Source organism: Sus scrofa, chromosome 14, assembly GCF_054392235.1.
Source record: "Sus scrofa isolate SSC_HxYL_T2T_F1_AM1 chromosome 14, Sscrofa_HxYL_maternal_Yorkshire_Landrace_v2.0, whole genome shotgun sequence".
Classification (NCBI taxonomy): Eukaryota; Metazoa; Chordata; class Mammalia; order Artiodactyla; family Suidae; genus Sus; species Sus scrofa.
Window position 1 is genome coordinate 111,283,201 of NC_139396.1, and position 14,064 is coordinate 111,297,264.

General features: G+C 35.5%; 1 protein-coding gene across 47 annotated transcripts in view; it reads left to right on the forward strand.

Annotated features, from left to right (window-relative positions):
- MAPK8 (mitogen-activated protein kinase 8) overlaps nt 1-14,064 on the forward strand; it is a 119,825-nt gene that overhangs the window by 95,183 nt on the left and 10,578 nt on the right. For 28 of the 47 annotated variants that reach the window (XM_084996618.1, XM_084996599.1, XM_084996619.1 and 25 more), the window contains 5 exons: nt 6,479-6,644; nt 9,679-9,750; nt 11,489-11,671; nt 11,981-12,105; nt 12,648-12,711. In XM_084996618.1, coding sequence (XP_084852744.1) covers nt 6,479-6,644; nt 9,679-9,750; nt 11,489-11,671; nt 11,981-12,105; nt 12,648-12,711 — 610 coding nt within the window. Of the gene's footprint in view, nt 1-6,478; nt 6,645-9,678; nt 9,751-10,102; nt 10,175-11,488; nt 11,672-11,980; nt 12,106-12,647; nt 12,712-14,064 lie in introns of all 47 variants that reach the window. The other 19 variants (XM_084996611.1, XM_084996589.1, XM_084996613.1 and 16 more) reach the window with 1 other exon arrangement.

Consider the following 14,064-nt stretch of genomic DNA (forward strand, 5'->3'; position numbering starts at 1 on the left):
TCTGTAAAAGATTGGGGGCCCACATGTCATTTTAAGGCAGTCCTTAAGCTGGACATTGTTAACATTTTGGATTAATAATTCTTTCTTTTGAGTCGCTCTCCTATACATTGTAGGATTTTTAGCAGCATTCCTGGCCTATATCCACTAGATGCCAGTAGTACTCCCCAGTTGAGACATCAAAAAATGTCTTTTTTAGACATAGCCAAGTATCTCTTAGGAACAAGATTGCCCTGACTTGAGAACCATTGTTTTAAGGTTAGAACAGTCACAGAGTTGAGGTGTGTGTGTTTATAGTGCAGCTTTCTTAGAAACTTAGGAGCCTTTTATCTTTTTAATTACATTCTTTTCAAGGCACATCTGTTAGGCCACTGGCTCTGTATTCTTGGACTTAATATCTACCTTTTTCAGGCCTCTTTTGGCAAGTGTGAGGTATTTTCATCAGTTGAAAGATTTTTCAGGTCTTTTTCCCTCAGAGGCATTCAGAATTGTTATGTGAAAATGATGAATTAACAACTAAGCCAAGATATCAGTGGCTTAAAACAACATTTGTTGCTTTTGGGTCTACAGGTTGGCTATGTGGTTAAAACAACATCTATTGCTTTTTCAGGGGTTTGAAAGTTGGCTGGGTGGCACTGCTCCAGATCATGGGGTCAGGTTCAGGTTTCAACATCCAGACTGAGGGAATCCCTCCCTGAAGCACATCCTTTTCTTATGGTGAAAGAAGGGCAAGAGCCAAGCTAAGTCATTAAGCTCATTTGAAACTTCTCTTCAGATTTGGTGAACATCACATTTCTTCACGTTGCGTTGGCCAGAATTAATCTAGAGTCATCAATAAACATTGGGTTGGGAGGGAGGGATATTTGCCGAAGAATCCATCTTTTTTTTTTTTTTTGGAAAGGTTTGATAGCACTTAGCTTTTCCAGAATGGCAGGGCCTTGAATCTCTAGATTCTCTATTCCCTTTTATTTCTTCTTGTAAAGCAGCCAGTTTTTTGATTTGCAGCCAGCAGCCACCTACATTCAGTACAGTTTTGCTTTCCAGTCCCTTCTTCTAGGGCAGAGGTCAGCAAATTTTTTTTGTAAAGGCAAGACCAGATAGTATGTATCTTAGATTTTGCAGATGATAAGAAACAGTCTGTTACAGCTTCTTTGCCATAGTAACACGAAAGCAGCTGCAGACAGTAGGTAATGAATGAGTGAGATTGTGTTCCAGTAAAACTTTCTTCACAAAAACAGGCAGATGTTAATTTGCCAACCCCTTTTCTAGAGCTTCAAGTTCATTATTCAAGTGCTGCACCTTCCAGGTTATTATGACAGTGTCATGACATGTATTGCTGCTCTATAACCTGGATCACCTTTCCAGCCTTTGATATTAGTTTCCCTGGTGCCTGCTATTCAACTGCTCAGCTATGATCTTGTGTTTATAATAGTAACACCCAACTCCTGGCATCAATTTCAGTATTAGTCGGAATAGACCATAAACATTCTTTTGTGTCTCCTTTGTAGAATTTTTAGCAGCATTCCTGGTCTATACCCACTAGATGCCAGTAGTACTCCCCAGTCGTGACAACCAAAAATGTCTTTACATTACTACAATAATGCTTCTGACACCATGGATGTGTGGTAGTTTTTCCCACACCAAAGAATTCTCAGATTCTGTGAACACAAGCTGGGTATCCTACAATTTTCCCCAGCTCTGACACTGTCTACCTGGAAATAGCATTAGATCTTGTAGGTTAAGGGCTCAGTCCCATAAGACTGTTTTCACTTCAGGTGAGCATCACAATCCTAGGGTTTTTACCTTTGCTTCTGACTCAGAGTCCCACAACCCCCTCCTTAGGTTCAGTTGATTTCCTAGAGTGGCTAACAGAATTCAGGAAAACATTTTACTTTTTCTTTGTCTTTTTAGAGCCATACTCGTGGCACATGGAGGTTCCCAGGCTAGGGGTTGAATCAGAGCTGCAGCCACTGTTCTATGCCATAGTCACAGCAACGTGGGATCCAAACCGCGTATGCAACCTACACCACAGCTCACAGCAACGCCAGATCCTTAACCCACTGGGAGAGGCCAGGGACCGAACCTGCGTCCTCATGGATGCTAGTCAAATTCGTTTCCGCTGAGCCACGATGGGAACTCCCATTTTACTTTCTAGGTTACTGATTTATTACAAAGGACATAACTCAGGAACAGTCAAATGGAAAGATGCATGAGGCAAGGTATGTGGGAAGGCACATGGAGCTTCCAAGCTCTCTAGGGGTGCACCACTCTCCTAGCACCTCCATGTGTTTACCAGAAGCTCTCTCTATCCTTCTGGGGTTTTGTGGAGGCTTTATTGGTTATTCTTTTTGGCCATTCGTGATTGAACTCAATCTCTAGCCCCTTTTCCCTCTAGGATGTCTATGGGGCGGGCTGAAAGTTCTAACCTTTTAATTACTTTGTTGGTTTCCTGGCAACCAGCTTCTTCCTTTGGGACTTTCCCAGAGTCACTTCTTTAACATAAGCTCTGGTGTAGTTGAAAGGTACATCCTATGAATGATCAAAAAAGCACACCTTTCACCTTTATTACTTCTTATCACTTAGGAAATTCCAAGGGTTTTAGGAGCTTTGTGTCAGTAATTGGGACAAAGACCAACTATGTTTTTCTTATTATAAATCACAATATCACAACTAGGTTATGCCAGGGTAACACATAAACACTGAATTCTCAGTGGCTTAACATAATTAAGATTTATTGGAGTTCCCATTGTGGCGCAGCGAAAATGAATCCAACTAGTGTTCTGTGAGGATGCAGGTTCGATCCTTGGGCCTTGCTCAGTGGGTTAGGGATCTGGTGTTGCCATGAGCTGTGGTGTAGGTCACAGATGCGGCTCAGATTCCCCATTGCTATGGCTGTGGTGTAGGCCAGCAGCTACAGCTCCATTTCAGTCCCTAGCGTGAGAATTTCCATAAGCCATGGGTGTGACCCTAAAAACAAACAAACAAAAAAAAAAAGATTTATTTCCCACACTGTAGGTCAGTACAAGTCCAGGTAGAGTGAGCACTCTGCTTTATATAAGATGCTCAGCAACTCACTGTCTGGAATGTTACTAATCCCTAACGCAGGACAAGAGACAGAAGGATGTTATTATGCACTGACCCTTCTATTCCTTGTTCCCACTCACATCCCATTGGCTAGAAGTAATCACAGACCAGAAAAATGTGGAATTCTGAGAAGGTGGAATATTAAGTTAATCTACTACACATACAAGTCCAGTTATTCTTTACAAATATGGACAGCAGTGCAACTGACATCTGTAGAAAGATACATACTGATGTATGTATGCAGGGATGAATTTCAGATGGTATTCTTTGAGGCTTTTTTTGACAGTTTCTCTTGCTTAACAAAAAATAGCTACTTTTTAAAAATTGTATTTTGTCCTTAAATTTTCCAAAAATCAAGATTTTAAGGTTAGAATTGTATTCCTAGACTAGAATATAGCAGTATGAGGAGCCATTAACCAGCACAGTAGACATTGAAGTAGTATCAAAGCTGCTAATATCTATTTTTGAACATGCAGTGTTACTTGGCTGAGATATATTTTAGAAATAGTGGCAGTATTGACAGGATAGCACTAACAAAAATTTTCATCTTCTGTTTCAATAAGCTTGTCAATATCTGTTTTTAATTTGATAGAACCTTTAGATTACATATCTTCTAAACCTATCCATGATTGCCAATTAAAATATGATAAAAGCAACATGTGTGCTTTTCTGGATATTGACATTACAAAAGTAATCATTATCAGGGCAGCTTTCTTTTCTGTTGTATAAATGCTGATATTCAATGTATTTAGATATACACTTGCTTCCTCTGGTCTCTTGATTCATAATAGGATTCATGGGCACTTAACAAGCAAAATGGGTTGAACTTAAAGCTTTGTCGGTTTATGGTGCCACCTTTCAATGATCATAGCACATTTCCTTAAGATTGAGATCAGGTGGAAAATTGTTCACGAAGATATTATTTAGTAGCATCAGTAGCAAGTAATTTTATGGATTAATGGCACCAAGACAATGATGTCCTTCCTTTATGGGCAGTCAAGTATTTTGTGAACAAATTTGTATGATTTCCAGTGGGAAATCAGTGATGGAAACCTGATAATGACTTTTTAATTGTTTATTTTAATTAAAGAATCATTGATTTATAATGTGCCAGTTTCTGCTGTACAGCAGTGACCCAGTCATATACATGTGTGTCATATATATATATACACACACACACACGCACATTCCTTTTTTTATATTATCTTCTATCATGGTCTGCCCCAGGGATTGGCTATAATTCCCTGTGCTGTACAGTAGGACGTTATTGCTTATCCATTCTAAATGTAATAGTTTACTTCTACTAACCCTTAGCTCTCAGTCCATCCCACTCCCTCTCCCTCAGCAACCACAAGTTTGTTCTCTCTGTCTGTGAGTCTGTTTCTGTTTTGTAGGGAGGTTCATCTGTACCATATTTTAATTTTATTTATTTATTTATTTATTTATTGTCTTTTTTTGTCTTCTAGGGCTGCACCTGCGGCATATGGAGGTTCCCAGGCTAGGGGTCTAATCGGAGCTATAGCCACTGCCCTACACCAGCGCCACAGCAACGCGGGATCCAGGCCGCATCTGCAACCTACACCACAGCTCACAGCAACACCGGATCCTTAACCCACTGAGCAAGGCCAGGGATCGAACCTGAAACCTCATGGTTCCTACTCGGATTCATTAACCGCTGAGCCACAACGGGAGCTCCATATGCCATATTTTAGATTCCACATGTAAATGGTATCGTGTGATATTTGTCTTTCTCTTTCTGACTTCCTGCACTTAGTGTGAAAATCTCTAGAGTCATCTATGTTGCTGCAAATGACATTGTTTTGTTCTTTTTATGGCTGAGTGGTATTCCATTGTGTACATGTACAATATCTTTTTAATCCACTCCTCTGTTGATGAACATTGGTTATTTCCATGTCTTTGCTATTGTAAATAGTGCTGCAATGAACATAGAGTGCATGTATCTTTTTGAATTACAGCTTTGTCTGGATGTATGCCCAGGAATGAGATTGCTAGATCATGTGGTAGTTGTATATTTAGTTTTCTGAAGAACCTGTATACTGTTTTCCAGTGTTTGTACCAATTTACAGTCCCACCAGCAGTGTAGGAGGGTTTCCTTTTCTCCACACCCTCTCCAGAATTTATTTGTAGGCTTAGTAACAATAGTTTTGACTTACATGTGTCTAATAATTAGTGATGTTGAGCATTTTTTCATGTGCCTCTGGCCATCCATATACCTTCTTAGGAGAAATGTCTCCTTTAGGTCTTCTGGCCATTTTTTCAGTTGTGTTATTTGTTTTTTTGTTGCTGAGTTGTTTGGATATTTTGGAGTTTAAGCCCTTGTCGGTAGCATCATTAGCAAGTCTTTTCTCCCATTCCATTGTTTGTCTTTTTTTTTTTTTTTTTTTTTTTTTTTTTGTCCTAATGGTTTCCTTTGCTGTACAAAAGCTCATAAGTTTGATTAGGTCTCATTTATTTTTGTTTTTATTTTTATTGCCTTGGGAGACTGACCTAAGAAAACATTTATATAGTTTGTTAGAGAATGTTTTGCTTAGGACATCTGCTGATTTGAAAGGTCAAATGACATGTGCTTAGAATGGCCCATTATTGATGTATACAACTTATTGTGACTTTAAAGTGAGATCTTTGGGAGTTCTGCTGTGGTGTAGCAGGTTAAGGATCTGGCCTTGTCACTGCAGTGGCTTGGGTCACAGTTGTGGCTCAGGTTCCACATGCCATGGGCATGGCCAAAAAAAAAAAAATAAGATCTTTTAAAAGTAGGTAATTTAGTGTACAAGTGAATATACATGTTAACTTATGATTCTCTCTTTTACTATAATCTCTTTTTTCTTTTTTTTTTTTAATTGTCTTTTTAGGGCCACACCCATGGCACATGGAGGTTCCCAGGCTAGGGGTCTAATTGGAGCTACAGCTGCCAGCCACAGCCACAGCAGTGCCATGTCTGCAACCTATACCACAGCTCATGGCAACGCTGGATCCTTAACCCACTGAGTGAGGCCAGGGATTGAACCCACAGCCTCATGGTTCCTAGCCGTATTCGTTTCTGCTGCGCCATGACAGGAACTCCTATAATAGTTCTTATGTGATCTTTAAGATGCCTTTCTGAATCACTTTTACTCCACTGATGGAAAATTTCTAGCTAATCTTAATATCTAGCAAATAAAACATTATTAACTTCTCTAATAACTATTCATAAATTAGAAATGTTCTCAAGCTGATGTCTCAAATTTGCCTATAGTGATGAATCTGTGCAGTGGTAACAATTACAGTGAAAAAATGAGCAATTAGCCTGAATTGTTTTACAAGTGATCTACTATCTTGTGGACTGCAGAATATTTGTTTATATCATAGCAGTCATTTTTTATTTTTATTTTTGAAGGACTTAAAGCCCAGTAATATAGTGGTAAAATCAGACTGCACTTTGAAGATTCTTGACTTTGGACTGGCCAGGACTGCAGGAACTAGTTTTATGATGACACCTTACGTAGTGACTCGCTACTACAGAGCACCTGAGGTCATCCTAGGGATGGGCTACAAAGAAAACGGTCAGCATACTATTTATTTGAAATACGGTTCTGTGTTATTTGCTTTCGTTTGTAAGATTTCTTATGTAAATACTTACATTGAAATGCATAGAGTTAAAGGTATATTGGTGTTTGAAATGTTTATCAAGAGTTTGACAGTAACTACAATTCTTTTTTAAATTTTTAGAAAAACTTGGGGCCCCTGTTTATTTAAATACAAATAACCAACAACACTACCATTGGATAAAGCATTTGTTGCCATGGCCCCTGTAACAGAGCATATACCATTTGCTTGCTTATACCTTGAAAATGAGCATTCTGACGTGGGCTCAAGGAGCCATATAGTGAACCAATAGATAAATTTGCATTGGTGATATTTGCACACATTTCCAATCTTGTGACATTGAAGTTAATAGCAGTAACACTTACTACAAACTTTAAGAGCTATAATAAGGACATTCTGTATGCTGATGGATAATTTAAGGTGACCTTTTGGACCCTTGTGACCAGCTTTAGAGAAATGGTATTATTCTGTGCAGGTAAGGTCAATTATATATATCAGCACTAATCAAAGTTGAAGAAAATTATCAGGCATGCAGTTCATGAATTAAAAAAAATTATACATATATATATTTATACTTAAGAAATTTTGTTAAATCTTAGTCATTTAGGAGATGAATAAATCTGCACAGGAGTTTATTGACTTAAATGTGGCAACTCGATTCAGGATATTTCATAGAATAAGACTTGGACATTTTTTTCTAGCAAAGAATCTAAAACAGCAGTTCACTTTGAAACAGGAAATTGCATCAAGTTAACCTTTGGGATTCATTTTTATAAACGATAACATTGAGTTATCTGTTATAAAAAGATATTTTGTAAAAAGAATTTTAGCTTCGTTTACTTTTCTGAGCTAATTGAACATTTGCTATTATTCTTTTGTTTTTAAATATGCTGTTCTGTCGTCTTTCTCCTTACCTAAAATTACTGTATACCCTATAGAATCTAGTGAGTTAGATTTAGTATTAGACATTTTTAAATTTTTTTTGAGAATTGATACTTTAAGTGACCAGCATGAAGATTGCTTTTGCATTTGCTATGAAACCATTGATTGTCACAGATAATATATATAAAGGGTCACTCTGGGCTGTGATCTTGAGAGCTCCCTACCAGAAATTAACACCAAGAAAAACCATCTTATGAAGAATTGATGAGCTTTCTTTTCTTAGATAAGAATTATATAGATCACCTTGTTGCCTTTTTTTGCCCAAAGAAACTGTCAGTATAATGCTTGATTCTGATAATTTCATTAGCCAGCAAGTTTTAACTTAAGAACTTCGTTCTTTTAATGTCTTTTATTGCAAGCTACCTCAAAGCTTTTTGAAAAGTGTGAGATAATGGAATATATTTAAACTGCCCAATGGACTAAGCAGTTAGACCCTGTAAAAGCAAGTTTTTGTATGAATCAAGCTTTTCCTTTTCTGGGGAAAGTAGTGACTCAGACAGTATCTTCTCTCATGATTGCAGCTTTTGAAATCTTTTTTTTTTTTTAAGATACACTTTTTTAAAGATTACCTTCATAAATTGTGTCCTGGATATTTAACTAAAGCTTGCTATTCTCTATAAAAGCCATAGGGAAAAATTATTGTGATAGATTTTTTTCCAAACACCCTGGGAAAAATACTTTCTGAACTACTGATTTGGGAATATTAATTTTCCTCTAAATATTTATTCTTGAAAGTTGAATCATGCCATGGATATTAAAAGATTTGTTTGTATTTTAATGTGAAATTTTAGAGAAACTTTAGTTCCATAGGATTTCTAAAATTTGTTCTTAATTTAGCTTCTAAAATTGTGTAATGAATTGGTAGTCTCCTTACTGAGTATTTTAGAAAATACAGACTTTCCCAAAGTTCTCTTGCATAGGTAAAGAGTCTATCTCTAACATCTATTCTTGTGCTTTTCCTCTTTTGCTATTAAAGAATGGGGCCTTCAAACTTAAACAAATGCAAGTTTCTAAAACTTTCCTTTCACATTGCTCATTCTTCCCCTCTTATATTAAACTACAAGCACCTGCTCTTTTTATCTGATTTTCAGACTCAAATATAAAATGTCCGGGTACATTGTTTTAATGAACAGGTGGAGAACCTCAAATTGCTCATTTCTGTGCCTGGCAGATTCATCTCAGCATTGATTCAAGCTCTCATTTAAAGTTGACAAGAGTCAGGAAGTCCTCTAGGAGACTGTAGATAATAAATCTTTGGGGACTTTTCATACATATTCAACCAAAACTAACTTCTTAAACCAGTTTGGTTATAGGGGTTTAAAAAACTTTCAGTGAAAAACATGTGAAATATACTTCTTTTTATTAAATTTTCTTAATTTGATTGTTTGTTCTGTATGCACGTGTTAGGGTAGTAGAGTAAATGCAGCATGATGTTGCCAAGAAGGCAAATTACTTTCAACTCAGAATAAACATAACACTTCTCAAAACAAATTTATAAAATACAATGTGAAAATTTCTAAAGAGCTTTAGATTAATTTTTTAACTGTGATTATTCATAGAAGCATTTCTGTTAAATATTTTAATATACTAGATTATTTCTGCTCATGCTTTTTTCTTTTATTTGACTTAAAGAGAGAGTATAATGCACAGTTGAACCACAAAATAGAATCAAGATTTTTTTTTTAAATTTTGCTACTCATGTACATTTTCAGCCTTATTTGTAAGATTTGTGTTCATTTCTTTTTTGTATTTTATAAACAAATTTTCAGAAACAAAATATATAGGTTTTTTTCAGTTATGTAGTTTCTGTGCATAGCTCTCACTTTAAAATTAGATACAGTAAAAAGGCCACATTTCACATTTGCTTTTGTGAATCAAAAAGCCTTTTGAAAAAATACTTTGTTTTTAGTTATTCCATTAGCTAAAATTAAAATCACTTTTTTCTTTGTGATGTTTTGCAGTTTTTAATATAACGCAGTCATATTATGCTTCTTTGATTTTAATGACCTTTTGCTTTGCTTTTCCTTCTTTTGTGCTGCAAACATATAGTGGATTTATGGTCTGTGGGGTGCATTATGGGAGAAATGGTTTGCCACAAAATCCTCTTTCCAGGAAGGGACTGTATCCTTGTGCTGCTGCAGCAGTTTAATTAGTTAGGTGATGAATTTCCTTATGTTCTCTAATGAAAATGAATAAGTGTATATTCATACATGTGGGGTTTTTTTAAAACAGACAAAGTTTGTGGCTGTTATAGTTCAAAAATTGTTGAGATATGAAGCTGAAATATTTGTAGGCTGCATCTGGCAGTAGGACATACAGTCTCTGCTGGTAGTTAGAACACATTCACTGTCACTCATTTTTATTTTATACTGCTTTCTATAATTTTGAAGTATACATGGTGTGCGTGATTTTTTTTTAATTTTTTTTTTTTAACCAAAATCTTTATGTTAATGTCATTGCATTTTGTTTTCAGTTGACATTTGGTCAGTTGGGTGCATCATGGGAGAAATGATCAAAGGTGGTGTTTTGTTCCCAGGTACAGATCGTATCCTTATCTTTGGCCTAAAATGTAGTTTCTAAAGGTCAAATGTATGACAGCACTTTAGCTTGGTCAGGTATCATGTATTTTGTCTCTCCCTAATAAGAAAATATTGTTAAATTAGTCTTTCAAAATACCACCTGCTGTTTGATATAGACTTTACTTTCCCTCACTTACTGGTTGTTTCATATGTTAATTCTGAAAACTGCTCAAGTTAAATATCCACAATTACTTGCTGTCTTTGAGTTGATTTATTTAATCTAAATCAAAAATCATAGCTTGCAATTTTCTCATAATTACACACTTGAGTGAGTCTAGAAGTACTTAGGACTTAATGTGAATTTTGGAATTGTCTGTTGCTTCTTGTCATCCTTTTGTTTTGTCCTCCCCACCTCCTTTTTTGTTAACATTCTGTGTGTTCTATGTCTTTTGGTTGTTGTCTCATTACTCAATATAACATACTGATCTTTTCATCTGAGACTTTCAGCAGTTATAGTTTATAAGGAGATGAGTAGATTTGGGTTCATGATTTTTGTTCATCTGACTTCTTTTTAATGTTTATATTAACAGTGATCTGTTATGTGTTTACCAGCTGGTGCCACTTAAAATTGTTTTAGGAGGAGAAATGTGAAAAGCCATATTCACTGGATTACAGTAAGAAAGTTTTAGGTCTTAGTCCACAGGGAGGACTTCAAATGTAAATACTGGGGGAAAGAGACCAGGGAATTCTAACCTTACAACTTAACCAAATACTGAATCATTTTCTTAAATTTCAGAATGTTAAAAAAAATTAACATAAAGTAAGGCAAAAGAAAATGCCACTTTTAGCAAAGCAAACATTTTGATTGCTACTGGTTATTTTCACTTAGTGTAGAAAATTCAAAAAAGCAGAGCAGATGATAAAAGTTTATCTTCTTAGAAATGCGCTCACATTTTCTGATAAGCTGGAAGAAAAGGCAAATTTTGTATTCTAAAATTGTGTATAGTTCACATTCTGGAGTCCCTATGGGTAGTAATTATCATTTTCTTTGAGCCACTTATCAATTGTATTTAGAATTTATGAGTTTAAGCTTTCATTTTTTATGATAAAATCAGTGTCAGTAGACACACACATTAACACGTAATAAATAAGGTTAACAAAGCTTGTTTATTGATCCTTTTTGTCCACCTACAATCATTGCCTTTTGCAAGGTGGCTGTAAGATTTATAACTGCCACATTCTTTCTTAGGATTTTTAATTGCCATTTTCTTGTTATTTTAACATGAATATGACTGTTGAACATTAGATGCACAGTATTTTTCTTAGCTACTCGATATTAGATATTGATCAATGGAATAAAGTTATTGAACAGCTTGGAACACCATGTCCCGAATTCATGAAGAAACTACAACCAACAGTAAGGACTTACGTCGAAAACAGACCTAAATATGCTGGATATAGCTTTGAGAAGCTCTTTCCTGATGTACTTTTCCCAGCCGATTCGGAGCACAACAAACTTAAAGGTACTTTTTATAAATTATGTATCTTTAATCCCATTGTAGGTAGGTTGATGGTTGTGGAGGGGGTGTGTTCATGTTCTTATGGGACGTAACTCAGCATTATCCCTGGGTAACAGACAATGTGAGTTTTTAATTACTTTTAGTTTTTTTGTAATTATATATTTAATCATATATGTGACCTAATTTTATAGTAAAATCTGTTCTTTTTAGAACATATTTTTTAATAAATGATGATTTCAAATTTCTGAAATTTTTTTTATAATTTTAAAGCTTTTATGGGATAAGTGTACATTAACATCATTATTTTTGCAGCTAGTCAGGCAAGGGATTTGTTATCCAAAATGCTGGTAATTGATGCATCTAAAAGGATCTCTGTAGATGAAGCTCTCCAGCACCCTTACATTAATGTCTGGTATGATCCTTCTGAAGCTGAAGCTGTAAGTTCTTTTCTTAATGTTTGAAGACTATACTCTTAAAGTTTGGAAGTTTGGAGGATATTTTTAAATTTTAAACAAAAATATAAATAAATGACAGTGGTGTTCTGTTTCTACATGAAAAGTTCCTTAAGAGAATGAATATATCCAAGCACCTCCTGCACAAAATAAGCTCCTTCCCATTGTTTCTTGCCTTTTTGCCTTAATTCCTAATTAGATGAGCTAAAATCCTGAGCCTTTGGGGAAAACATCTAAACTTAGTTATAAAAGAACTTATGTGTCCAAAGATTAGCACAACTCTATAGTTAAAATGTGGCAAGTTCAAAAACCAGAAAGAAAAGAAAAAAACAGTTAAATATCTTTTTTCCTGCCATGGAGTTGTCTAAAACTAGTCTCTCTACACAAGAATAGTGTTAATCGTTGATCAATCTTGGTTTAATGATGTGTTTTTCCAAGCCTTCTGTCTGGCTAATATTTCAAATAATTCTAAAGAATTTATATACTCACAATAAACCGACTCAAATATTGTTGCCTGTGTTTTTCAGCCACCACCAAAGATACCTGACAAGCAGTTGGATGAAAGGGAACACACAATAGAAGAGTGGAAAGGTAACATTCCCCAGATTCTTTAAGATGAAGCTGAAAGAGTTTCTGGTTTTTTATGCTGATTTATTCATCCTTTTTAGGGAAATAAATGAAAGATATTTTCTATTATTCATAAGTGATATTTGATAATATGCTTATTAATATTTTTACAGAAGTAGAAAGTAAGTGTCCTTCCCTCTCTGACTTAATCCTGATGTCTTATGTTCCCCACCTCAGACACAGATGCATTAGTACTTTCTGGAATTTTCCTGTTCTTCCATAATCTACAAATATGTGTGTTTGATGTCTCCCTCTTTTCCTCTCCCACCCTGTTTTAATCACAAATGATTGTATACAGTGCACACTTGCTTTGTTGATATAATCATATATTTTGGAAATTATTTTCTTTTGCTTCACCTGTCTGACTCATTTGGTTTAATAGCTAGTTAGTGATATCCTGTGTGACTGTGTGACAAAGTGGTTCTGCATCTAGCAACCTCTTGAAAAGCACTTAAGTTGTGTGTAGTCTGTTGTTACAGACGACTCCGCACTGTTCTTGTGCACATCTGAGAACATGCATGTAAGAAAAATCCTGCAGGGACTTTTGCTGGGCTGAAGATACTTTTCCATTTATTCTCCAAAGAAATTGTAGCTTGTTTACACTTCCATCAGTTTCGTATAGGAATGTTGTTTTACCCCCACTCTCACCAACAGAGTGAGTTAATTTTTAGTCTTTACATATCTAATATAGTAGTTTTTAAATTTAATTTTATTTTTTTACTTTAATTGAACATTAATAATGCTTTGGTAGTCCTGGAAATGTTAAAATATTTTTCTTTAAAAGATTCCCTGTAATATTTGGGCCAGGTAATTTTTAGATACTGTTTACCTCCATCTCCATCTATGTTGTTGTCACTTAATATTTTGACCATTTTTTAAGCTACATGACTTTGGGCAAGTCACTTGATCCCCTTTTTTACCTGATCTTAAAATCATGTAGACCAAAAAAATCAGGTAGAAGATATGTTATTAAGAGCCAAGAACCTAAATACTTGGAAGAGAAAAGGGACTGAGGAGGTATAAACTGAATCAGGTAATCTATCTATAAATTTATTTGAGAGTAGTGAATTTGATCTTTCTTCTTAGGAATAACCAGAGGTTAGTTTTCTTTAAGTTGACTTTGGGAGATATATAGAGCCCACTGGAATGATAGAACCCAAGTATATGTAATATGTAAGAGTATAGTAACTACGGATCACAGTATGTACTAAAATATATAACCTGGAGTTCCCATCATGGTGCAGCAGAAAAGAATCTGACTAGGAACCATGAGGTTGCAGGTTCGATCCCTGGCCTCGCTCATTGCTTAGGTTAAGG